At 49.3% G+C, this 25,509-nt stretch overlaps 1 protein-coding gene across 6 annotated transcripts in view; it reads left to right on the top strand.

Moving 5' to 3' along the window:
* Positions 1 to 25,509, top strand: part of MAP3K15 (mitogen-activated protein kinase kinase kinase 15) — a 149,898-nt gene that overhangs the window by 118,394 nt on the left and 5,995 nt on the right. For all 6 annotated transcript variants that reach the window (XR_287236.4, XM_005593116.5, XM_065538460.2 and 3 more), the window contains 7 exons: positions 10,855 to 11,012; positions 16,438 to 16,621; positions 17,401 to 17,560; positions 18,285 to 18,459; positions 19,591 to 19,776; positions 20,041 to 20,146; positions 22,403 to 22,568. Coding sequence is in view for 5 of the 6 variants with exons in the window: in XM_005593116.5 (XP_005593173.3) it covers positions 10,855 to 11,012; positions 16,438 to 16,621; positions 17,401 to 17,560; positions 18,285 to 18,459; positions 19,591 to 19,776; positions 20,041 to 20,146; positions 22,403 to 22,568 (1,135 nt within the window). In the remaining variant the exon portion in view is untranslated. The remainder of the gene's footprint in view (positions 1 to 10,854; positions 11,013 to 16,437; positions 16,622 to 17,400; positions 17,561 to 18,284; positions 18,460 to 19,590; positions 19,777 to 20,040; positions 20,147 to 22,402; positions 22,569 to 25,509) is intronic.

The raw sequence follows: 25,509 nt of genomic DNA, 5'->3' as shown, positions 1-25,509 counted from the left end.
AAGTGATTTTGAGGAACTGGATTTTCTTGTCCATGTGTCAGTGATGGAATAACGAGCATTGAGAGGGACTGGGTTCAAAGGGTGGTATACAATTACCAGCTAGTTTCACAGTTGCAAGATCAATAAGTAGAATGATGGTCAAAAGCTACCTGTGGCTATTGGAAATTCCTGCTTAAACCTGACTAATAACAAGAACTTTGATCGTTGGAAAGAAGTACTGATTTTTGAATAAGTAAAGGTTTGTAGTCCCCCAAGGAGTAATGTAAAGATCACAAAGATCTTGCTTGATAGAATTATGAAGCAGCTGAGGCCTGGCATAGTGGCTGACACCTGTAATCCCAGCACTTTAAGAGGCCGAGATGGGAGGATCACTTGAGGCCAGCAGTGCAAGACCAGCCTGGTCAACATAGTGAGACCCCATTTCTTTAAAAAAAAAAAAGAAACAGCTTTCATAGGCTGGGCACTTTGGGAGATTGAGGCAGGAGGATCTCACTTGAGCTCAGGAGTTCAAGACCAGCCTGGGCAGCATAGGGAGAATCTCATCTCTACAAAAAATAAATAATCATTATTACATGTTATATTTATATATTATATAATAATTATAACAATTATTGGCTGGGTGTGGTGGTGTGCACCTGTGGTCCCAGCTACTAGTGAGGCTGAGGTGGGAGGATCTCCTGAGCCCAGGAGGTTGAGGCTGCAGTGAGCTGTGATGGTGCCACTGCACTCCAGCTTGGGTGGCAGAGCGATACTGTGTCTCAAAAAAAAAAAAAAAAAATCAGCTCTTAAAATAATATAGCTCTGAAATAAGGTATAAAAGACAGGTGACTGTTCTCTATCTCTGCAGTCACTAAAGCTGTAGAGTGGACAGCTTGGGTCTTATTTTTGGTGAATAATGTCTCAGCTTTGAAAGCCTTTTTGTCAACGAGAGAGTTGTTGTGTGTCAGCCACTGGACACCCACAGTGGAGACACATTCACCATCTAAAGAGAAGTTTAATACATCACAAAATGACTTCTCACTTGTAACACAAGGGAGATAGTGTGCCTGAAAATGGGAAAATATTATACCAGGGACACTATCAGAATCTCCCAAAGAATGAGTGCATTGAATTTTCATTCATTGTTTCTGGTATAAATATACATATACATCTATCAATATGTGTATATGAATATGTATGTATGACTAGCACTTTAGTTTCTTTTAGCATTTTACTACCCTAATTGAAAATAACTTGTATCCTCCTCTTTGGAAGCCAACAATTAGCTTGGCAGTACGTAGCAAGAGGGGCTCTGATATGACAAGGAGTTATTTCAAGACATAAAACCCCCAACAATTTATCTCCTAATTAGCATCCCTGAGGAGGAAACAAACTCACAAAGAAAACACATGTATAATTCATCCTTGCATATCACATTTCCCAAGTAATTGGCTTGGGGAGGCATGGATTTTGCATTGCAAAAGAATGCAGGGGTGTTTGGGGGATAATAAAGAAGGGGTCTCATTTTGGTTAGGAAATTCCCCTGCATATAATTGCTCTTTGCAAAACAGAGCAGTTCTGTAAGGAAATCTCAGCTGGTTGGTGCAGAACTCTGGGTCGGTGGTTGCTCAGCCTGGCAGGAGAGCCAGAGGGTTTCAGGCAACTTCCTGGCCTGGAGCCCTCCCTCAGTGTGTTCCTCTGAAGGGTTTGCCCCACACATAGGAACCTGTGAGAACGGGAGGAAGTTATAGCCAGGGTCAGCCCCCACTTGCCTTTTTTTTAACAGCGTTATCGAGGTATAGCTGACATATCATCAGAGCACCCCTTAGAAGTGCACAATTCATTGGTTTTCAGTAAATTTACTGAGTTACTCAGCCATCACCACGATCCAGTGTCTGAACCTAGCAGCCCTCATGCCCCTTGGTACTCAGTCCCCATTCCCACTCCAGCCCCAGCTTATCACTCATCTGCTTTGTTGTGTTTGTGTGACTTTGCCCATTGTGGATATTCACATGCATGGAATGAATACAACATATGGGGTTTTGCATGTAGCTTCTTTCACGTTGAGTCCTGTTTTTGCAGTTCCTCCATGCAGTGGTGTGTATGGGTACTTCCTTGTTCTTCATGGCTGAATGGCATTCCATTGTGTGGAGAACCACATTTTGTTCATCCATTCACCAGTTAACAGTCATTTGGGATTGTTTCTACTTTTTGGCCACTGTGGATAATGATACTGTGAACATTCGCATACAAAGCGTGTGTGAACATGTGTTCTCAGCCCTCTGGGGTAGATACCTAGGAGGAGAACTCAGGACAGGAGCTCTGTTCCTGTCTGGCTGCAAACATCGTCGGTTCAAATTCTGGCCCAACCACTTGCTAGCTCTGTGACCTTGGGCATAACCTCCATGTGCCTCAGTTTCTTCATAAGTAAAATAGAAATGCTCGTCGTACCTACTCATAGGGTTTTTATGAGAGTAAAGTGAGTTACTGATGAAGTGCTTTGACTGGTCCCTGGCACATAGCAAGTGCAATTGAAGTGTTTGCTAATTAAATACTCACTTGTACTTAGAAGTCATGGGTTATTAGAGCTGGAAGGAGCCTTTAAGAGAACTGAGTTTAGGTGTGTAACTTATGTGTTGAACCCATTGGACTCAAAGGGTATAATCACAAAAGCCACTGGATTTTTCTCTCCCACTTTTCATCCTGCCCGGGGCGGGATTTCTTTCCTTTGACTTTTCCAGCCACCCTTACATAACAGAGAAAGTCATACCGACACTTGAAGGAGCGCACACAGTCTGAATTCAGGAATTAAAAAGGACTTATTGCTTGAACCCTGGAGGCGGAGGTTGCATGAGCGGAGATTGCACCACTGCACTTCAGCCTGGGCGACAGAGCTAGACCCTGTCTCAAAAAAAAAAAAAAAAAAAAAAGAAGGATTCAGGCTAATACACTGATCAACACTCTGGTCCTCATTCAGAAGTCAGACCGCTCTCCCCTCTCCCTGCAGGCAGCGACCTGTGGTCAGGAGCAGGGTGTTGGCTTCTTCTCTCTAATCACCAGTTGCAGAAAGGAGAGGACAGGAACAGGGAAAGTTGTCACTTGACTAGCACCGTTGGAAGCTGGCTTTGCATGCTGTGGGCCTGGCTGATGTTTAGTGATTTTCCCTCGCCGGCTCTCTCTGGATGTAACGCCTGTGTCGTGGGCAGGGGCCTGTCCTTTGTCTGACTGCCCCTCCTCCCAGTCATTTACCGCTTACATCACATCCTCCCTCCATCTCTTTCTGTTGAGGGATTCAGCTCCTGGAGGACTGTGTTTGAGCAGGAATTCCTTTTCTTTTTTTCTTTTTAATATTTTATTGGGCAGCTCCTGGAACCAGAATAGGTTCTGAGAGAGACTCCCAGGATTCCTTTTAGGAAGACCATAGGCCGGGCACGGTGGCTCATGCCTGTAATCCCAGCTCTCTGGGAGGCTGAGGTGGGAGGATCGCTTGAGCCCAGGAGTTTGAGACCAGCCTGGCCAACATAGTGAGATCCCGTCTCTACCAAAAATATAAAAATTAACTGGGTGTGTGGTGTGCACTTGTAGTCCCAGCTACTCAGGAGGCTGAGGTGAGAGGATCACTTGAGCCCAGAAGAATGAGGCTGCAGTGAGCCATGATTGTGCCACTGCACTCCATCCTGGGCGACAGAATGAGACCCTGTCAATCAGTCAATCAATCAAATAAATAATAAAAATAAAAGATAAACCCTAAGCCAGTATTTCTGTAATAGGTCCCCCATCTGGTGTCCGGGGTTCATGAAGCTTCAGCCCACTGTTGAGAGGGTGTGGCAGTATCCCCAGACCATACAGCCCCCTGTCTGCTGCTGGAAGTTACCTTTGCTCCCTTGGGAGCCAGTCCACTGTGTAATTTACCTACAGGAACACATACACACGGAGCTGAGTCGGCTCAGTGAAGCCCCCTTCAAAGGCTTTGGGTTAGGAACAAGTGGCGCCCCCTTCCCACCAGACTCATCCCTTGGGCAGGTCAACTAGGGTAGTCCCTTGGACCATGGGAAGATTGTACCGTACTTTTCTTTTCTGTACTTGATTAACATGAAATTTCGAAATTTGGGCTCTAACGGTATCTCTAAGGGCCTGTGGAAGATGTACTGATCGTGACTTGGTATTGAGTGGCTTGAATTGCCCTGGGCCCACACGCTTTTGGGGACAGTCCTGCCCCAAATCCTGTAACTTGGGAGAGGGTAGGCAGCCCAGCATCTCTCTCTCTGAAGAAGCTGCCTCAGCACCACCCCCTACACTACTCTGTCAACTCTCTCAGCCCCTTGATCAGAATAGAAGGTTCCTGGGCCTCAGTTATAAACTCGTGTCTTCTGTCGTGTGTCTTCTTTGCTGGTAATCTTAAAATCCTGTTGGACAATTCTCCAGGAGTCCCCAATGGATTTTGTGCCCTAGGGGGTCTGAGTCAGTGCCTGTGGGTCTCTTGGTCACCTTCTTCTGAACTCTGCACCACTGCACTGGTGTGGGTACCTAAGAGCCATAGTGGGCTGTGACCAGTGACCAGTGTGTTAGGGCATACCTTGAAGGAAATATAGTTTAGGGAGCATATGGGGCCCCAAGAGAACCAGATTTTTATTTATTATTATTATTTCTTTAGAAATGGAGCCTTACTGTGTCGCCCAGGCTGGAGTGCAGTGGCATGTTGTCAGCTCAGTACAACCTCCGCCACCCAGGTTCAAACGATTCTCCTGCCTCAGCCTCCCGAGTAGCTGGGACCACCGGCGCGTGCCACTGTGCCCGGCTAATTTTTGTTCTTTTAGTAGAGATGGGGTTTCACCATGTTGGCCAGGCTGGTCTCGAACTCCTGACCTCAAGCCATCCGCCTGCTTCGGCCTCCCAAAGTGCTGGGATCACAGGTGTGAGCCACTGTGCCTGGCCTGTGAGAGCCAGATTTAAGGCAACCCAATTTTCCAGGAGTTGTGCATGATTCAGATGCCCCACAATGCCATCTTCACTTGGTTTTCTCGACAGAATCCAGCCTTTGGGATAGCTGATGTACACACCCAGCGTGTGTCCCACCAGGGAGTGTTCCCTTGAGTATTTGAAATAGTTGTGTGTGTCCGTCTCTCTGTTGGCAGTACTGAGAGTGAATGGTTACCCCGTGAATACAGTAGTGCATAAAATGGAGCACCCAGTTTTCCATTATTGCCCTGTACCTTCCAGTGACATGGAAAGATGCTCCAATATGGTTTTGGAAATCCTTACATGCTCTTACTCAGGCAGCTTTTTTTTCCAGCAGTGCTTCTTCTTGATGTAGCATGTGGATGAGTGATGTCATGGTGTGTAGTTCTGAACTTGGAGGTAGAAGACATGGGTTCTAGCCTAAGCGAATCCTTTAGCCTCTCTGAACCTCAGTTGCCTCCTGTGTAAAGCAGGAATAATGGTAGACAGTGCTTCCTCTGCCCAACCTTCCAGAGTCGTTTGAGTCAGATGGACAAAGCTATGTGGAGACAATTGGTAAGCCATCAAGAGCTCACCAGAAGTCAGATTTGTGGCAGGCAGCCTCCAAAATGACCCCCAATGATCCCTGCCTCCTGACAGTCACACCCTTGCATGGTTCCCTCCCATTGAATGTGGACTGGACTTAATGACTTGCTTCTAATGAATAGGAAGGAGTGGGAGTGATGGTGTGTGACCTGGAGACTAGGTCATAAAAGGCAGTGTGCCATTCCTCTTTCTCTCGGATCACTCTCTCTGAGGGAAGCCATGTCTCAAGCCAGTCCTATGGAGGATCCCATGTAGTGAAAAACCGAAACCCTCCACTAGCTCTATCCTTAGTGAGTGGGCTTGGAAACTGATCCTCCAGCCCCAGTCCAGACTTCAGATGACTGTAGCCCCAACTGCTGTCTGGACTGCAACTTCCTGGGAGACCCTGAGCCAGGTCCACCTAGCTAGCTAGTTGCTCCTGGATTTCAACCCTTAGAAACTCTGTAAGACCTAACTGTTGTTTGAGTTGATAGATTTGGGGGATCATTTCTTAAACAGCAGTAAATAACTACTATGAATGCCATTATTAAGTCCTTGCCTTTAGAAAGAGTGCTGTTCACCATGGCTCCATATTTTTTAAAATCTGCAAATTTTAACTTTTGTGGGTATATAGTAGGTATATATATTTATGGGGTATATAGACTATTTTGATGCAGGCATCTAATGTGTAATAATCACATCAGGGTAAATAAGGTATTTATTACCTCAGGCATTTATCCTTTGTGTTACAAACAATCCAATTATGCTCTTTTCATTTTTTTTAAATGTACAGTTTTTTTGTTTTGTTTGTTTGTTTTGAGACAAGGTCTCACTCCCATCTGCCCAGGCTGGAGTGCAGTGGCATGATCTTGGTTCACTGCAGCCCCAACTTCCTGAGCTCAGGTGATCCTCCCACCTCAGCCTCCCAAGTAGCTGGGACTACAGGTGTACACCACCACCCCTGACTAATTTTTTGTACATTTTTAGTAGAGATGGGGTCTCGCTCTGTTGCCCAGGCTGGTCTCAAACTCCTGGGCTCAAATGATCCACCCACCTCGGCCTCCCAAAGTGCTGGGATTGTAGGCATGAGCCACCATGCCCGGCCAAAATGTATTGACTATAGTCACCCTGTTGTGCTATCAAATACTAGATCTTATTCATTCTTTCTATTTTTTTTGTACCCACTAACCATCCCCACCTTCCCCCAGCCCCCACTGCCCTTCCCAGCCTTTGGTAACCATCCTTCTACTCTCTATGTCCCTGAGTTCTATTGTTTTGATTTTTAGCTCCCACAAATAAGTGAGAGCATGTAATGTTTCTCTTTCTGTGCCTGACTTATTTCGCTTAATATAATGATCTCCAGTTCCATCCATGTTGTTGCAGATGACAGGATCTCATTCTTTTAATGGCTAAATAGTACTCCATTGTATATAAGTACCACATTTTCTTTATCCATTCATCTGGTGATGGACACTTAGGTTGCCTCCAAATCTTAGCTATGGTGAAGAGTGTTGCAACAAACACGGGAGTGCAGATATCTCTTTGATATACTGATTTCCTTTCTTTTGTGTATATACCTAGGAGTGGGATTGCCGGATCCTATGATAACTTTCTTTTTAGTTTTTTGAGGAATCTCCAAACTGTTCTCCATGGTGGTTGTACTAATTTATATTCCCACCAACAGTGTGTGAGGGTTCTCTTTTCTCTACATCCTTGCCCACATTTGTTTTTGCCTGTCTTTTGGATATCAGCCATTTTAACTGCAGTGAGATACTGTCTCACTGTGGTTTTGATTTGCATTTCTCTGATGATTAGGGATGTTGAGCACCCTTTCATATGCCTGTTTGACATTTGTATGTCTTCTTTTGAGAAATGTCTATTCAGATCTTTTGCCCATTTTAAAAAATCAAATTATTAGATTTTTTTTCCGATAGAGTTGTGTGAGCTCCTTATGTGTTCTGGTGATTAATCCCTTGGCAGAGGGGTAGTTTGCAAATATTTTCTTCCATTCTGTGGGTTGTCTCTTCACTTTGCTGACTGTTTCCTTTGCTGTGCAAAATCTCCACATTTAGAATTAAGCAGACTAAATAGGCTTCAATTATGAAATAATTGTACCAGGATGGACAGTTATTTGACCAGAGCCAATTAGCATTAGCCATTTATGTTTGGTTTAGCATTTTTTTCTACTGCTGGATACATCTATAAATGTATTCTCATGCTCTTTGAAGAAATAAATTTAGTGATTATGTTAGGGTCCAGGCAGGAAAACAAAAATAACCCCAGTTATTTCCACGGAGAGAATTTAATAGAAATAACTGTTTGCTGGGTACCAAAAACCAGAAAGGCAGAAAGGGAAGCCCTGAGGTATCAGGAAGCCTATCCCCCTAGGGCTTGGGGGTCAAATGGGAGGGTGAGATTAGAACTTGTTGGGAGGGAGTGTCACCAGGCTGGAGCAGGTACCTCTGAGGGGCAAGATGAGGCTGGTTCTGGAAGTATGGGGTGACACACAGCTGGAGACTGGGGCCAACTGAGGGTCCAATGTCAAGCTTAGGGCCACAGCAAGCACACAGCAGGTCTCCGCTCCCTCCCACCTCCTTCCAGGGTCTCTCTTTAGCGCCACCTGCTTACAGAGCCTAATGGGGAGCTGTAAGCGAAGCAGAATCCCAGACTCAGCCTCACAGAGCAGAGCTGAGAGAGGATAACTTCATAAGAAGCACAGTGTCGGATCCTTCCTCAATTAGAGATTCGTTAGAAGGCACATTCCCTGCCAAGACCTCTCCATCTGTTACAGCAGCAAGAGCCCATAGGGGATATTATGTCACCGGACGTTCCCTTCTTGGGGCTCTGGGATTTCCCAACAGGGCATCAAGTGTAATGTGCCGCCATGTTGCCCAACTCTGCAGCTCACTGAACACTTCCCCGCCAGGGCATCAGCTCTGGAGACCAAAGCCATCATTTGTGCCTCACCGATCTGTTGTGCTCACTGATACAACCCAATTCATATTTAAATTTATATTTAAGTCACTTGGAATTGAATAAAATTAAAACTTAAGAATGCGTTTCTTCAGTCTCACTAGCTACATTTCAAGGGCCCAACAGTCAAATATATGAGGCTAGTGACTACCATATTTAACCACACAGAATAGAACGTTGCCATCATCGCAGGACATTCTGTCCATCACAGCCGCCCCTAGAGTATTTAAAATGGGCACGGAAAGAATGCTAATAAGACATGGGATCTTCCAGAGGGGCGCGTAGTAGGTGGCTTCTCCAAACTTTCTTTTTAGCCAGTGCGCCCTTTGCTTTCTTTCTCTTTTTTTTTTTTTTTTTTTTGAGACTGAGTCTCATTCTGTCACCAAGGCTAGAGTGCAGTGGTGCGTTCTCAGCTCACTGCAAACCAGGTTCAAGGGATTTTCCTGTCTCAGCCTCCTGAGTAGCTGTGATCACAGGCACCCACCACCACGCCTGGCTAATTTTTGTATTTTTAGTAGAGACGGGGTTTCGCCATGTTGGCCAGGCTGGTCTCGAACTTCTGACCTCAGGTGATCCGCCCACCTTGGCCTCCCAAAGTGCTGGGATTACAGGTGTGAGCCACCGTGCCCGTCCCTGCTTTCATTGATTAAAACTCGGGAAACCTTTGGTTGTGTAATCCTGAGATAGTTCTTTGAATTTCTCTGGGTTTCAGTGTTCTATTCATGCGTGGCCAAGGTCATCTCTGACTTTGCTGTCTTCTTTGCCAGCCCCCAGTAGCTGCTGTCACTTCCACACGCGTCCCCTTTGCACAGGCTGAGTTTTAAGGAAAACAAAGGATGTTATTCGCAGAGCCCTTTACTGGCCTCCCCTTGCACTGTCTCCCCTCAACAACCCTTCAGCTTCCCGCCGCCACAGCTGATCACCACCTTCCCTGTGGCACACCTCTGGTAGCTTGTGACCCACAAGAGCACGTCCAAAGCCAGAGCCCTGGGCCCACCCAGCTTGCCCCTGGGCCTGTGCCCTTGCCATTGCCTCCTTAACTCTTCCCACACCCTGCCCTGTGTCAGACATGGCTTGTTCCCCAGACCCGCTGTCTGTCTCACACCCATGATCCCCTTTGTCCAGCTCTCCGGCCTTCACAGCAGGACCCTGCTTCCCTGACAACCCTGGCTACCAACCCAGCAAAGTCACACTTTACCCAGGCTGCTGCCCACCAAGGCCTGAGCCTGGCAGGGGTGCTAGAACCCAGGTGGGACTCTTCCAGCGGATGACTTTGGGCTGCAGACTCCCCAGCGGCCTGGCTGAAGCCCTCTCTGGGCTGCTCTGCCATCCCAGATTGTCCCCGATTCTGCCTTCTCCTCCGCTCCCAGGTGTTGAACCTGCTGTGTGGTCCGTAGCCGGCCCTGCCCGCCCCGGTCCCTCCCGCTTTGTCCTTCAGAGACGACCTCCCCAATAAATCTCTCATATGTTTCATCTCGTCTTGGCATTTACTCCTCAGAGACCCAAATGGACACAGCCATAGATTTCCCTGACCCAAACCAGGCAGAGAGTCAAACCCTATTTTATTAATGTTCTTGTAGCCTTCTGTGTATTTCTCTGTCCTAGTACCTACCACATTTTGCCATTACTGCCACCGCTGCCAGCATTTTGTCTATCTCCTCCACTAGGCAGCTCCCTACCATCAGGCTGTGTTTCTCACGTTCTGGCTTCCCCGTATTTGGCATGTACTAATATGTGCTGACTGAATTGCGCCATTTGTCCTTTGAGGGGCCAGGCAGTCCTCTCTCCACGTGGTTAGTATTAAAGGAAGGCATGTTGCATGTCTCTGGTCAAAGAAAGATGCAACCAGGCCAGGTGCAGTGGCTCACGCCTGTAATCCCAGCACTTTGGGAGGCCGAGGCAGGCACATCACCTGAGGTCAGGAGTTCGAGACCAGCCTGGCCAACATGGTAAAACGTCGTCTCTACTAAAAATACAAAAATTAGCCGGGCATGGTGGTTTGTGCCTCTATTCCCAACTACTTGGGTGGCTGTGGCATGAGAATTGCTTGAACCCGGGAGGTAGAGTTTGCAGTGAGCCGAGATCACGCCACTGCACTCCAGCCTGGGCGACAGAATGAGACTCTGTCTCAAAAAAAAGAAAAAAATTTATGCATGGGACAAGACTCCATCTGCCATTCATGAAGCCATTCATTTCACAGTTAGTGGTGGGTTTTTTGTTTTGTTTTAGAGACAAGGTCTTGCTATATTGCCCAGGCTGGTCTCCAACACCTGGGCTCAGGTGATCCTCCTGCCTCAGCCTCCCGAGTAGCTGGGACTACAGGCCACTTAGTTTCTGAGCAATATGGTACCCACAGTCTGTTTGTTTTTTTCCAAATAGGCACCCTGCAGTACATGGCACCTGAGATAATTGACCAAGGGCCTCGTGGGTATGGTGCCCCAGCCGATATCTGGTCCCTGGGCTGCACCATCATCGAGATGGCCACCAGCAAGCCTCCGTTCCATGAGCTCGGTGAGCCGCAGGCAGCAATGTTCAAAGTAAGTCATGCTTTGTGATTGAGGTTGGGCGTGGTTGGGAAGTAGAATTCAAAACAAAGTCTCCTCCCAGTGCAGAAAACCTCTCCACAAAGGTAGGAGAGAAGGAAACAGTTTTTTATTGAATAAGCATTAAACCAGAGTGTGAGATGCGTCACAGGCGATCCGCTGAGACTGCAGGGACGGAAAGCAATCTCACCGCTTCATAGAGCCGAGCAGACACAACCCGTGACGTCTGGGATCTCAAGAGAAACCAGAACCGGCCCTCAAGTAAGACAACTTGGTGGCGCCATTTGTCACACAGAGCTCATCTCAGACTCACCTGGTGATTGGGGGAACCGTTTGTGTTCACTGTTTGGCTTCATCCAAAGGAAAATATAGGCCGGGCCTGGTGGCTCACACCTGTTAATACCAGCAATTTGGGAGGCCGAGACGGGTAGATCACCTGAGGTCAGGAGTTAGAGACCAGCCTGGGCATCATGGCAAAACCCCATCTCTAATACAAAACACAAAAATCAGCTGGACGTGGTGGTACACGCCTGTAATCCCAGCTACTTGGGAGGCTGAAATAGGAGAATCGCTTGAACCCGGGAGGCAGAGGTTGCAGTGAGCCGATTGCGAGATTGTACCACTGCAGTCCAGCCTGGGTGACAGAGCGAGACACCGCCTCAAAAAAAAAAAAAAAAAGGAAAACACTAAACTCGTATCTTTAAGACAGTAGGTAGGTAGTTTTGGAGTGAAGCCACCACCAAAGTGAAAAATCTACCTTCCTATTTCTGGGGAGAGCAGAGTTATGAAAAAATTAATAAAAGATGACAAGTTTAAAAAAAAGAAAAGGAAACTAGGAGATAGAGACCCTCTCTTCTTTGATGATTACATTTCAAAGAGATGGCTTCCAGGTCCTTGGAAAAGACATTTCTGGCAAGAGGCTTATTTAGCTGTTTAAAAGATTCACATGTAATTTGGAGACAGAAAGAACCTTACAATTATAAGTTCTCTAAAGTCAAGGCTCTAAGAAAGCTGGGTGGGGTGGGGGTGGGGGAAGGCCCTTTCCCCTTATTTTCAACAGGGAGAATCCAGGCCCTTAGTTTCCCTTCATGTTTGCTCTTACAGTGGGTAAGACTCCAAGGCCATGTGGGGTCTGTGCCTTTGGGGGACAGGTTTCTGACTGGCTTCTGGAGAGGTGGGAGTTGGGCTATCAGGTAAATATAGCCCTTATCATTCCAACAACCCTCCCGGAGCTAACAGGAAGGGCAGTCCGTGTGCTGGGGCCAGCATAGTGTAGATTGAGCATTGTGGGTGGGGGTTTTTACGGCTGAGCAGCCAAAATTGTGGAAAGGGATGTCCTTCCTTGTGGCCTCACGGGAAGCTGATGCCAGGACACCCCTGTGTACCCAAGGTCAGGTGTGCAGCTTCTGGCCTCGTGTATACTTAGAAACATGGAAGGGGCTTGATATGGTTTGGCCGTGTCCCTACCCAAATCTCATCTTGAACTGTACTTCCCATAATCCCCACGTGTTGTGGGAGGGACCTAGTGAGGATAATTGAATCATGGGGGCGATTTCCCCCATCCAGTTCTTGTGATAGTGAGTTCTCACGAGATCTGATGGTTTTATAAGGGCTTCCCCCTTTGCTGGTTCTCATTCTCTCTCCTCCCGCCCTGTGAAGGAGGTGCCTTCTGCCGTGAATGTCAATGTCCTGAGGCCTCCCCAGCCACGTGGAACTGTGAATCAATGAAACCTCTTTATAAATTACCCAGTCTCAGGTATTTCTTCATAGCAGCATGAGAACGGACTAATGCAGGGCTCTGGCCCTCGGATGCCGTTTCCAGCACTGACCTTCCATGGAGCATTGGCTTGAGAGAGCAGGCTCACAAAAGGACGAATGGCCATTGCTTATGGATGATGGGGCCACAGTGTGTGGACATGGGCCTGATAGAATGCGATTCCAGAGGCCTCTTCCTGGCTTCTCTGCCAAACATGGTGTCTTCATGGCGTGCGTCTGTGCCGGGCTCCCTGCTTGCCTCTTGGGCAGAAGGAACTTGGAGGTGTGAGTATGGGTTTCTGCCGGTTGAGGTGAGGGCAGCACGTCCAATGGGTCCCGAGTGCTGCCTGTTTGGGTGCCTTGGCTGCTCTCTTAAGCCTGGCCAGGCCCCTGAAGAAGGTTCTCAGGGCTTCTCGCCCTCCTGTCAGCTGCTGGGGTTCAGAGCCAAGGCCAAGACCTCGAGTCGACAAGAGTCTTCTGACACCTGCAATCCCAACAGGACCCTGAGTGCCTGAGCTGGAAGACGGCGACGACCTTCCTCAGCACTTTGACCATCTGCGGTGGACCCTGTTGGGGCCATTGTAGATCTAACCTGCAGCTTCCGTAGCAGCGTTGGAATAAACAGCAGCGGGTGATGAGAAAAACATGAGGCCCACCTGAGAGCCATGACTGGCTGCTTTCTGACCAGCTGACTTCCGGGAAACCTGGGAGAGGGCTGAAGGCTGTGACTGGCTCGATTGCTCAATAGGGCATGAGTGGCTCCCCACCTCCACTTGTTTTTGTTCAGCTAATTCACTGTACAAAGGCCTTTTTTTTTTTTTTTTGGACAGAATCTTACTCTGTCGCCCAGGCTGGAGTGCAGTGGTGCGATCTTGGCTCACTGCAGCCTCTGCCTCCCGGGTTCAAGGGATTCTCCTGCCTTAGCCTCCCGAGTAGCTGGGATTATAGGCGTGGGCCACAATGCCTGGCTATTTTGTATTTTTAGTAGAGATGAGGTTTCACCACGTTGGCCAGGCTGGTCTGGCAACTCCAGTGATCCACCTGCCTCCGCATCCCAAAGTGCTCCTCGCCCAAGTGCAGGCGAGGGCCACCGTGCCCAGCCTGTACGAAGGGTTTGAAAATGTATTGACTTCTTTGGATGGCATATGAAGTCACTTTTCATTGCCAAAGAGAAAGTTATTATTAAATAAATAATGGCCCCTGTGTTACTTATTTCTGGTACCCTTCAATCCTTTAGAAAAATTTCAAGAAACTTCTGGGCAGTATCTGAAACAAAGGAAACTCTCTTTCCCCCGAAGGGAGTGTTGCAGATTTAACTGTGTCAACCAAAAATGATCTATGAAGTCCTAACCCCCAGTACCTCAGAATGTGACCTTCTTTGGAAATAGGGTCTTTACAAAGAAAATCAAATGAAAATGGGGTCTGGAACGTGGGCCCTAATCCAGTATGACTGGTGTCTTTATACTTTTTTTTTCTTTTTTTAATCTTTTTATTTTTTTAACTAGTCAAGTGAAACAGTGGGAGTGGAGAAGGAACAAAGAAATCTGTAACTGTTTGTCATCAACTAGCTGCAAACACCACTGCACTTGGACCAGCCTGGTGTCTTTTAAAAAGGGGGGGATATTTGAGCCAGGTGCAGTGGCTCACCCCTATAATCCCAGCACTTTGGGAGGCTGATGCAGGAGGATCACTTGAGGCCAGGAGTTCAAGATCCCCTGGGGCAACATAGCAAGACCCTGTGTCTACAAAAGATTAAAAAATTAGCCCATTTGGTGGCACACACCTGTGGTCCCAGCTACTCAGGAACCTAAGGTGGGAGGATCCCTTGGGCCCAGGAGTTGGAGGCTGCAGTGAGCTATAATCATGCTACTGTATTCCAGCCTGGGCGAACAAGTGAGACCCTGTCTCAAAAAGTTGGGGGGTGGGGGTGGAGACTTGAACACACATGCTCAGAAGACAAAGTGCGATTCCCAGGGGAATGCCTCGGGGAGGCAGACGGGTGAGGGGGGTGCATCTAGGAGCCAAGGAGTGCCAGAGACCACCTGAAGACCACGAGAAGCTAGAAGAGGCAAAGGGGGATTCCCTACATGTTTCAGGAGTCCCTGGCCCTGCCAACACTTGGATCTTGAACTTCCGGCCCCCAGGACTGTGAGATAATAAGCTTCTGTTGTTTCAGCCACCCAGTTTGTGGTATTTTGTTACAGTGGCCCCAGGAGACCTATATGAGGACCTTTTGGGTCACAGCAAAGCACCCTTAAAGAGGACATCCCAGCCAGGTGTCAGCGTGCTGCCCACTTTTGCTGTCTTCTGAGAGCCAGGGGAGAGGCCACCCTTTCCTCTTCATGTTCTTGCCTGAATGTTGGTCTTTGTATCCTAGCGCCTGTGAGCACTGCCGACTTAACCTCCCTACCGCTCAGGTGAGAGGAGCCACCTGTGAGGCGCCCTGCATTGCAGACCTGGTGGGGGGATTTCACCCAGCATTTAGTGTTCTTCGAATCTGTAACTCCTGAGCTGGGCAGCCTGGCCAGGAGGAGTGGTGCGTTGGAAACAGCACATGGCCATGGCTGCCAAGTCAAGGGGACATGAAGTCGGGAGGCTCTACCCTCTACACTGCAGCACTCTGAGCTCTCTCGGCGGGGCTCGTGGAGGCCAAGCCAGCCCCCAGGAGCTCTGAGGAGCTGGGAATGGGTGTGGGTCTGGAGGACAAAACAGCTTCCACGCCTGGATTGTTGGGTGGGCTTGGAAAAGACACAGGGTGGACTGCGAAACTGAAGGTGACAACTCCTAAAAAGATGAGAGGGCCACCCTACTGGGAACAGTTATGAATGAGGGGCTATGTAACATGTCATGGAAGCATGCCCATGTCACAGCAAGATGTGACAGCTCAGAACCAACTCTTGCTTCCCTACAGGTCACAGGGACAGAGAGCCATTACTTACCTGTCTGTACGTGGGCAGCCTCAAGGTTTTGTCTGCTTGTGGTTTTGAGCTGGAGGCTGGGAATCTGGGCTGTGGATGCAGAGGGATTGAGAGGTGTTAAAGGCATCTCTTGGGGACCCTGTGCGTCAGGGAACAGGTAACAGATGCCTTTCAGTATCCTTAGAGGACATGCCGCCCTAGGCTGTGTTCCAAGTCCCATCTCAGTTCTCTACTGCTATGTACCAAACCACCCCAAAATTTCAGAAGCTCAAAGCGATGGCTTTTTCTCATGCCTCCGTGAGCTGTTGGCTCTTCTGTGGGTCTCGCCTGGGCTCACTCACGTGGTTGCAGCTAAGGTGGTTTGGCTGGAGCAGAGTGGCCTGAGAGGCCCCTCCCTCGTGGCAGTTCCAGCTGGGATGGCTGGGGCGTCCTCTCCACGGGGTTGTGCCTCCTGGGCTTCCTCTCTGCATGGTATTCTCGGGGCTTTAAGGGGGACTAGCGGAGCCACAAGACCTCTTAAGGCCCAGGCCCCGAAACTCTCACCATGTCACTTCTGTCACCATCTGTTGGTCAAAGTCAAGTCACAAGATGCCGGGGGCAGGGCGGGAAATGGACTCCACCTCGGGGTGGAGGCATGGGTTATGCCCGCCCTGTGCCAGGTGTACAGGAGCTTTGGACTGAGACGTGGATACCCGAATTCACCCAAGGCCTCACTGACACATCGGTTGTCTCTCCCTTAAACACAGGTGGGCATGTTTAAGATCCACCCTGAGATTCCAGAAGCTCTTTCAGCTGAAGCCCGAGCCTTCATTTTATCCTGTTTCGAGCCTGACCCCCACAAACGCGCCACCGCCGCTGAGCTACTGAGAGAGCGTTTCTTAAGGCAGGTGAACAAGGCCAAGAAGAACCGAATTGCCTTCAAGCCCTCAGGTGAGGCCTCCCTGGCCAGCTGGGGCAGCACCCTGGCCACATGAATGCTGGGCCCCTGGGCTTCTCTGCTGCTTAGGAGGGCGAGTTCTGGCCGGCCAGAGTACTGGGCTGCTCACGTCATGCCCATTTTTGTAAAGAGTGACGGGACCTATGCAGTAGGTTTGGAGGGTGTCAAAATTTAACTAATAAATGCACCTGGATCTTCTGACAGAGGCCCGGGGCGTCTCTGGGTGGCTGGACTGCCCTCTGCTGGAAGTTGTTCCTTCAGGATTGGGAAGAGAGTGGGGGGGCTAGAGGTACCCCAGCTGGGGTTCTTTGTCTTCCCCACGTGCAGAGCCTGGGGCTTCCGTTTTGGAGCCTGGCTTGTCATCATGTGCCAACCCTGACCTTGATGAAAGGATGTGTCAGGGAGGTTTGCCTGAGGTGGCTGTCCTGCAGGCCACCGAAGTCCAGTGACACCTTCTGGGGCAGTAAGTCCTAACTGGCAATGATGTAAGAGTGGACCCTGAAAAGGAAGCAGTTTATCCTCTTTTCCCTGGTACCGATCAGGGTCAGAAGCCACCAGAGAGTGACTCAGCAACTTGCTGCATGAGGGACCCCCGACTGCATGCATCGGAGTAGAAATACAGCACCTGGGGCCCATACCCCGCCCGACCCACATTTCTCCAGGATCCTGGGTGCCTGGGCAATTCACCTGGGCCTGAGGGGCTGCCAGGGACTCAGCCCTACCCCGTCCCTCTCTGAGGCTCCCCATTCGGTGTCTGGCTGTCCCCCTACAGAAGGTCCCCGGGGTGTCGTCCTGGCCCTGCCCACACAGGGGGAGCCCATGGCCACCAGCAGCAGTGAGCACAGCTCCGTCTCCCCGGACTCCGACGCCCAGCCTGACGCACTCTTTGAGAGGACCCGGGCGCCCAGGCATCACCTTGGCCACCTTCTCAGGTACACCCGCGTCCTGTCCCTCCGCTGCAGGCCTGAAAAGGTGCTGGCAGTCCTCTGCCACAAGGCACCTCCCTGGGCCCAAGCAGATGGCCGCTGAGGGGTTTTGCTTCCCTTCTGCAGGGCAGTACGGCGGCTGGGCGGTCCCATCCTGGCAAGGAGGGCGCTTCATTCACTCGCTGTCCCTGCCCCTCCCTCCCTGTCCTTTCATTCCCCACATGTGCCCTCACCCATCTCTCCTCTTCCCTTCTTTCTCCCCTCTCCTTCGATACTTCCCCTCTTTCCTCTTCCTCTTCTCTCTCCCCATCACCTCCCCTCGCCCCATCACCTCCCCTCGCCCCCTCTGTCCCTTCATCTTCTGGCTCCTTCCTCCTCCTATGCCCCTCCTCCTCCCGTCCTTCTTTTCCTTGCTCTCTCTCCCTCCTCCCCCTGTCCCCCTCACCTTTCCTCCCTCACCTCTCCTTCTGCGCTTGCCCCCTTCCCTCCCTCCCTCCTCCCCTTCTCCTGGGAGGCTCCTTTATCCCGCCTCCCCCTCCTGCTCTCCCCGCTGCTGTGGGGGTTGACAGAACACTGCATGTCTGTCCTTCCTCTGACAATTTCATCTTCTTGAGCACAGGGACTGCGTCGCAGTTACCTCTCAGCCCTCCTCCAGGGCGTCCTAATGTGACACACTCCCGGGGACAGTGCCCCGGCACACACAGAGATTGTCACACGTGTTTGTCCACAGTGTTCCAGACGAAAGCTCAGCCTTGGAAGACCGCGGCTTGGCCTCATCCCCGGAGGACAGGGACCCAGGCCTCTTCCTGCTGCGCAAGGACAGTGAGCGCCGCGCCATCCTGTACAAAATCCTCTGGGAGGAGCAGAACCAGGTGGTTTCCAACCTGCAGGAGTGCGTGGCCCAGGTGCTTGCCCGAGGGAGGGCACCGACTCTTCCCGCTCCCTCTGCCCAAGTCCCAGTCCCCAGACAGGTCCAGTCAGGGACCTCGGTTCCTGCCGCCCTGGAACATCTGCATAGTTACAGTGATCACTGTAAATGTTTCCCTAATGTCCTTCCCTTCCCCAACAAAACAAAAGAAAATACAAAGAAAAAAGCTCTGCGGAAACATGGATTTGCAGATACCGCAGTGATTCTAGGCATTGGTGGGGCGGTGCTGCCACCTGGTGAAAACCAGCCAGATTGTAGCAGAAAGCCCGAAGCACTTTCTCTGGCCTCTCGCATGATCCGGTTTTGAGTCCTGGAGTGAATCCCCAACTGTAGGACATGCTAGAGCTGCCCTCAGAAGCTGGGAGAACAGCCACCTTGGGGAGGGTGGTTATGGGTGAAAATATCTGACTTTGAACTAGGGCGCAGGACTGGTAAACCGATCCCCCTCCCTTATTTCAGTTTATTATTATTGTTTTTTAATCTTTATTATTTTTTTTAGACAGTCTCACTGTCGCCCAGGCTGGAGTGCAGCGGTGTGGTCTTGGCTCACTGCAAGCTCCACCTCCTAGGTTCAAGTGAATCTCCCGCCTCAGCCTTCCGAGTAGCTGGGATTACACGGTGCCTGCCACCACACCCAGCTAATTTCTGTATTTTTAGTAGAGATGGGGTTTCACCTTATTGGCCAGGCTGGTCTCGAACTCCTGACCTCAGGAGATCCGCCTGCCTAGACTTCCCAAAGTGCTGGGATTACAGGTGTGAGCTACCACGCCCGGCCCCCCTCCCTTATTTTGGATGGAAAAGGGCCTTTTAGGAAAAGGCCACTGCTCCGCTCTGAACTATGTCTATGGCCTTGATGGGGGCTCTTACAAGGGGTTAAACAGGAGGCCATTCACAGAGGGGCTTAGCCGTGCACCCACCAGGGAGAAGAGGCCAGAACCCTGACAGGATGGTTATGGAGGGAATTCCAGGAACCAACAGAGACCCCTTCTCACCTGGGAGTTCCACAAGTTTCTCAGCAAATGAACCATCTTGCTTCCCCCAGTATGTTCTGAATTCTCGCTTTCTCAATCCGACTCACTCAGTGAAAATGATTTGTGTGTGTTGTCAGAGTTCCGAAGAGTTGCATCTCTCAGTTGGCCACATCAAGCAAATCATTGGGATCCTGAGGGACTTCATCCGCTCCCCAGAGCACCGGGTGATGGCGACCACAATCTCAAAGCTCAAGGTGGACCTGGACTTTGACAGCTCGTCCATCAGTCAGATTCACCTGGTGCTGTTCGGATTTCAGGATGCCGTAAGTGCTCCATCTGGCCCTAGGGAACACACCAGATCGTGGAATTCAGTGACCATTTCCTCCATAGCCCCCATCTCTTCTTAACTGTGTGCACCCGAACCCTGAGCTTCAGCAGCTCCTCCTAAACAGTGAAGTCCAGGAAGTGGCATCTGGGTGAACTGGCCAATTACATGCGGTCCCCAAGAGGATGAGTATAGATTGCCATGATTCTCCGTGCAATGCACTAGAAATCTGGATTTTTGTGATTTTTCTTTGTTTTTTTAGGTAAATAAAATTTTGAGGAACCACTTAATTAGGCCCCACTGGATGTTCGCAATGGACAACATCATCCGCCGAGCGGTGCAGGCCGCGGTCACCATTCTCATCCCAGGTGAGCGCCCCCTTTGTGGTCAAGGTCAGCTTTAGGCCGTGAAAAGATAAGAAGTATCCTCTTCATTCAACAGTTGTTGCTTTTCTCTTTTCCATCTTGGTTATCTACTTCCTTGCAATTAAATGCCTGTTGTCATAGACCTCTTGCAGGGCTGATGCTGCAGTTCTGAGAGCATCTCATGGTGCTGTATTTACATGTCCCTGAAGCATAATGAAGGTGACTGCACATAGACTAAACTCACGATCTCAAAAGGGAGCATGGGGCTGGGCACGGTGGCTCACGCCTGTAATCCCAGCACTTTGGGAGGACGAGGTGGGCAGATCAACTGAGGTCAGGAGTTCGAGACCAGCCTGGCCAACATGGTGAAACCCCGTCTCTACTAAAAATACCAAAAAATTAGCCAGGCTTGGTGGCACATGCCTGTAATCTCAGCTACTCGGAGGCTGAGACAGGAAAATCGCTTGAACCTAGGTGGTGGAGGTTGCAGTAAGCCGAGATCACGCCACTGCACTCCAGCCTGGGCAACAGAGTGAGATTCCATCTCAATAAAAATAAATAAAATAAAATAAAAATAAAATAAAAAGGGAGCATGGGGCCAGAGAGGAAGGATCCTCCAGTCCCCTGGGATCCCCCTCATTGTGCACTGAGGAATGCCTCCTGGGTAATTGACAATACAGTGGCTCAGATTCCTCTCTCCGAATCATCACATAGTAGTTACAGAAATCTTTGGTTTTTGTCGATTTCCTTTTTGTTTTTTTTTTTTTTGTTTTTTTGTTTTTTGAGACGGAGTCTCGCTCTTTCGCCCAGGCTGGAGTCCAGTGGCGCGATCTCCACTCACTGCAAGCTCCGCCTCCTGGGTTCACGCCGTTCTCCTGCCTCAGCCTCCCCAGTAGCTAGGACTACAGGCGCCGCCACCTCGCCCAGCTAGTTTTTTTTTTTTTTTTGTATTTTTTAGTAGAGACGGGGTTTCACTGGGTTAGCCAGGATGGTCTCGATTTCCTGACCTCGTGATCCGCCCGTCTCGGCCTCCCAAAGTGCTGGGATTACAGGCTTGAGCCACCGCGCCCAGCCCAATTTCCTTTTTGAAACGTTACCAAAGTTGATTCTCCTTCTCTGGCAACTTCTTCCTGCTAAGGGAGGCTTTACAGCCCATTCTGTTGCCATCACGGTTTCCCCCTTTCCTTCAGCCCCCTGCTGATCGGCTCCGGCTCACCCTCCTGAATGCACTGTGTAGCCCAGGCTCGGCTGCAGGAGAGGCCTGGGAAACCCCAGTGCTTAATTCCTCTCCCACTCCAAGCAGACATCTTCTGTAGTAAAAACGGCACAGGCTTGGGTGGCAGTCTGGCTGTACCTAGTTCTTTTTTTCTTTTTTTTTTTTTTTTTTTTTTTCTGGGACAGTCTTGCTCTATCACTCAGGCTGGAGTGCAGTGGCACAATCTCAGCTCACTGCAGCCTCTACCTTCTGGGTTCAAGTGATTCTCGTGCCTCAGCCTTCCGAGTAGCTGGGATTACAGGGGTATGCACCACCACGCCCAGCTAATTTATTAATTTATTTATTATTATTACTTTACACGGAGTCTTGCTCTGTCACCAGGCTGGAGTGCAGTGACGTGATCTCGCCTCACTGCAATCTCGATCTCCCGGGTTCAAGCAATTCTCCTGCCTCAGCTTCCCGAGTAGCTGGGGCTACAGGTGTGCGCCACCACACCCAGCTAATTTTTCTAGTAGAGATGGGGTTTCACCATGTTGGCCAGGATGGTCTTGATCTCTTGACCTTGTGATCTGCCCACCTCAGCCTCCTAAAGTGCTGGGATTACAGGCGTGAGCCACCGCACCTGGCCCCGGCTAATTTTTGTATATATTTTTTAGTTGAGATGGGGTTTCACCATGTTGACCAGGCTGGTCTCGAACTCCTGACCTCAAGTGATCTGCCTGCCTCAGCCTCCCAAAGTGCTGGGATTGCAGGTGTAAGCCACCGCGCCTGGCCTGGTTGTACCCTTCAAATGCTGGCCTTGGCTCGCTTTATATCCTTAAGCCTCAATTTCTTCCTCTGGAAACTGGCGTGATCAGCTTTACGCTGCAGAGAACCAAATAGAATGGTCTCCTCTCCATTTGTAAAGTCAGCGGTCCCCTAATGGAGCATGGCACGGGCCAGGCCAGCTTCCAAACAGCCCGGTTGGCTGACCCGGGTGTCTGTGACCCCAGGTCCTACTGGCCTGATTTGCTCACCATGGTCATGTCTTGTGTGATTTGCAGAGCTCCAAGCCCACTTTGAGCCTACCTGTGAGACTGAAGGGGTAGATAAGGACATGGATGAAGCAGAAGAGGGCTATCCCCCAGCGGCCAGACCTGGCCAGGAGGCCCAGCCCCACCAGCAGCACCTGAGCCTCCAGCTGGGTGAGCTCAGGCAGGAGACCAACAGGTGAGAAGCTTCTGGGCCCTCTGGGAGCAGAGGCTGGGACAATGGCCTGAGCCACCAAGATGCTGATGAATTGGTTTGGTTGTTGAGTGTCTCACCCAGGTCTTAGGAAAAAGCAGCTTCATCATCCACGAACTGGGCAAGGGTGTATTCTCAGCCTTAATTGAGGGACTAGAGGAATGCCTTCCTTTAAAAAAAAAAAAAAATCAGTGGTATAGTACCTTGCCCCAGGCCACACAGAAATTACTCATACTGAAGGCAGCAGCATCTCTGAATTCTTTCTCTGTGTCTTTTCACCAAGACGGGGCGCCTGGCATGGTGTGTGGGTCTCGCAGGCTCAGCAGCCTGCCCCTGCAGAAGTCGCAGGGTTTGGGGGTTGGTTAGCACTTCATCAGTGGATGCACATCCCATAATCCCAACCCTGAGGAAGTTTGCCCTGTTGTCATTTCTTCCATGTGATTTGTCATGATCCCTAGACGGGCATTAGTGGACTGCCTTCCCAACCAGGCAACCCTGGCATCAGCATCATATTCCTCCAATGCACTGGTCTGTTTTGTTCACTTCCTGGCACATGGTAGGTGCTTAATAAATATTTGTGAAATGGACGGGCATGGTGGCTCACGCCTGTAATCCCAACACTTTGAGGGGCCGACGTGAGTGGATCACTTAAGGTCAGGAGTTTGAGACCAGCCTGGCCAACATGGTGAAACCCCGTCTCTATAAAACTACAAAATTAGGCAGGCATGGTGGGGCACGCCTGTAATCTCAGCTGCTTGGGAAGCTGAGGCAGGAGAATCGATTGAACCTGGGAGGCAGGGTTGCAGTGAGCTGAGATTGTGCCATTGCACTCCAGGCTGGTCAACAAGAGAGGAACTCCGTCTCAAAAAAAAAAAAAAGAAAGGAAGAAATATTTGTGAAATGAATAAAAATATTCCTGTTTGCTCTGGGAAGTCACATTATCAGCTGCGTGATTTGGTTTTTAAAAGTAATCCATAGTTGGCCCGGTATGGTGGCTCACGCCTGTAATCCCAGCACTTTGGGAGGCCAAGGCGGGCGGATCACAAGGTCAGGAGTTAGAGACCAGCCTGGCCAGTATGGTGAAACCCTGTCTCTACTAAAAATATAAGAATTTGCCAGGCGTGGTGGCGTGTGCCTGTAATCCCAGCTACTTAGGAGGCTGAGGCAGGAGAATCACTTGAACCCAGGTGGCAGAGGTTGCAGTGAGCCGAGATCATGCCACTGCACTCCAGCCTGGGTGACAGAGTGAGACTCCGTCTCAAAAAAAAAAAAAAAAAAAGTAATCCGTAGTTACAGCAAATGAGTTGGTATTCGTTCCAAATGACGCTTTGTTGCTGTGTGATCACTGGCGAGTAATGCTAATGACTATTTAACTGGGAGATAAGGGGGCAGCTACGTATTTTGGATGAAAAGTTGTATATGCTGTCAGGGATCTCTCAAATTCAATCTCAGATCATCTAATCATTTCTTTTTTAAAAAGACCCAGAGTTTTAGTTAAATGGTAGTGGTGGCAACATTTTGAAAGTTTTAAAAATATCACAAATATTAAAGTTGGTAATAATACTTAGCATTTCTTTAATATTTTTTCCCAATAAGATTTTTTTTTTTTTTAAGTTCAGGAGTATAAGTGCAGGTTTGTTACATAGGTAAACTTGCATCATGGGGGTTTGTTGTACAGATTGTTTCATCACCCAGGTATTAAGCCTAGTACTCATTAGTTGCTTTTCCTGATCCTCTCCCTCCTCCTACCCTCCACCCTCCGACAGGCCCCAGTGTGTGTTGTTCCCCTCTATGTGTCCACATGTTCTCATCATTTAGCTCCCACGGCATATGGTATTTGGTTTTTTGTTCCTGCATTTGTTTGCTAAGGATAGTGGCCTCCAGCTCCATTCATGTCCCTGCAAAGGACATGATCTCGTTCCTTTTTTATGGCTGCGTAGTATTCCATGGTGTGTATGTACCACATTTTCTTTGTTATTGATGGAAATTTAGGATGATTCCATGTCTTTGCTATTGTGAATAGTGCTGCAACGAACATACATGTGCATGTATCTTTATAATAGAACTATTTATATTCCTTTGGGTATATATCCAGTAATGGAGTTGCTGGGTCACCCAATAAGATTTATAATCACCAAATTCATAAAATGATTATATATGGGTTTGAAGGTTATTCCTCTCCACTGTCGATAGTCATTGTGTTATTTTCCAGTCTCAGTGGAATGAGGAATTGGTTAGACAGCAGCCAGTCTGTGAATGGCATTGACATGAACTGCATATTCCTGCCTAAGGTGCCTGTCCTTGTGTGTGTTAGTCTGTTTTCAAGCTGCTGATACATACCCGAAACTGGGCAATTTATAAGAAAAAGAGGTTTAATGAGGGGAGGCCTCATAATCATGGCAGAAGGTAAAAGGCACGTCTTACATGGCAGCAGACAGGAGAGGATGAGAGAGCCAGGTGGAAGGGGTTTTCCCTTATAAAAGCATCAGATCTCATGAGACTTATTCAATACCATGAGAACAGTATAGGGGAAACCATCCCCATGATTCAGTTATCTCCCACTGGGTCCCTCCCACAACACAAGGGAATTATGGGAGCTACAATTCAAGATGAGATTTGGGTGGGGACACAGGCAAACCATATCACTGTAGTATGAAGTGCCTTGGCTGTGTGGCAGTTGGGCAGAGCTGAAGGAAGATGACACCTCTTGGAAAGGATGATGTGTGTGTCCTGATGAATGAGTCCTGAGAGCCCTTCTCAGTGGATACAGGCATGAGCTTGTGTTGTTTCCTTCACTAACGTAAAAGGAGGACTACTAGAGAGACCAGGATGAAAGCAGGCAGGGGAGGGCTTGGAGAGGACTTCTAATTTGCTGAGCATCAATATTTCCTCTTTGCTGTTGTGCTGGGGCAGAAGTGTTCTCCTC

The sequence above is a fragment of the Macaca fascicularis genome, chromosome X (genome assembly GCF_037993035.2).
Source record: "Macaca fascicularis isolate 582-1 chromosome X, T2T-MFA8v1.1".
NCBI lineage: Eukaryota > Metazoa > Chordata > Mammalia > Primates > Cercopithecidae > Macaca > Macaca fascicularis.
Note: the sequence above shows the minus strand (reverse complement) of the source record. Positions and strands in the feature narration are given on the sequence as shown.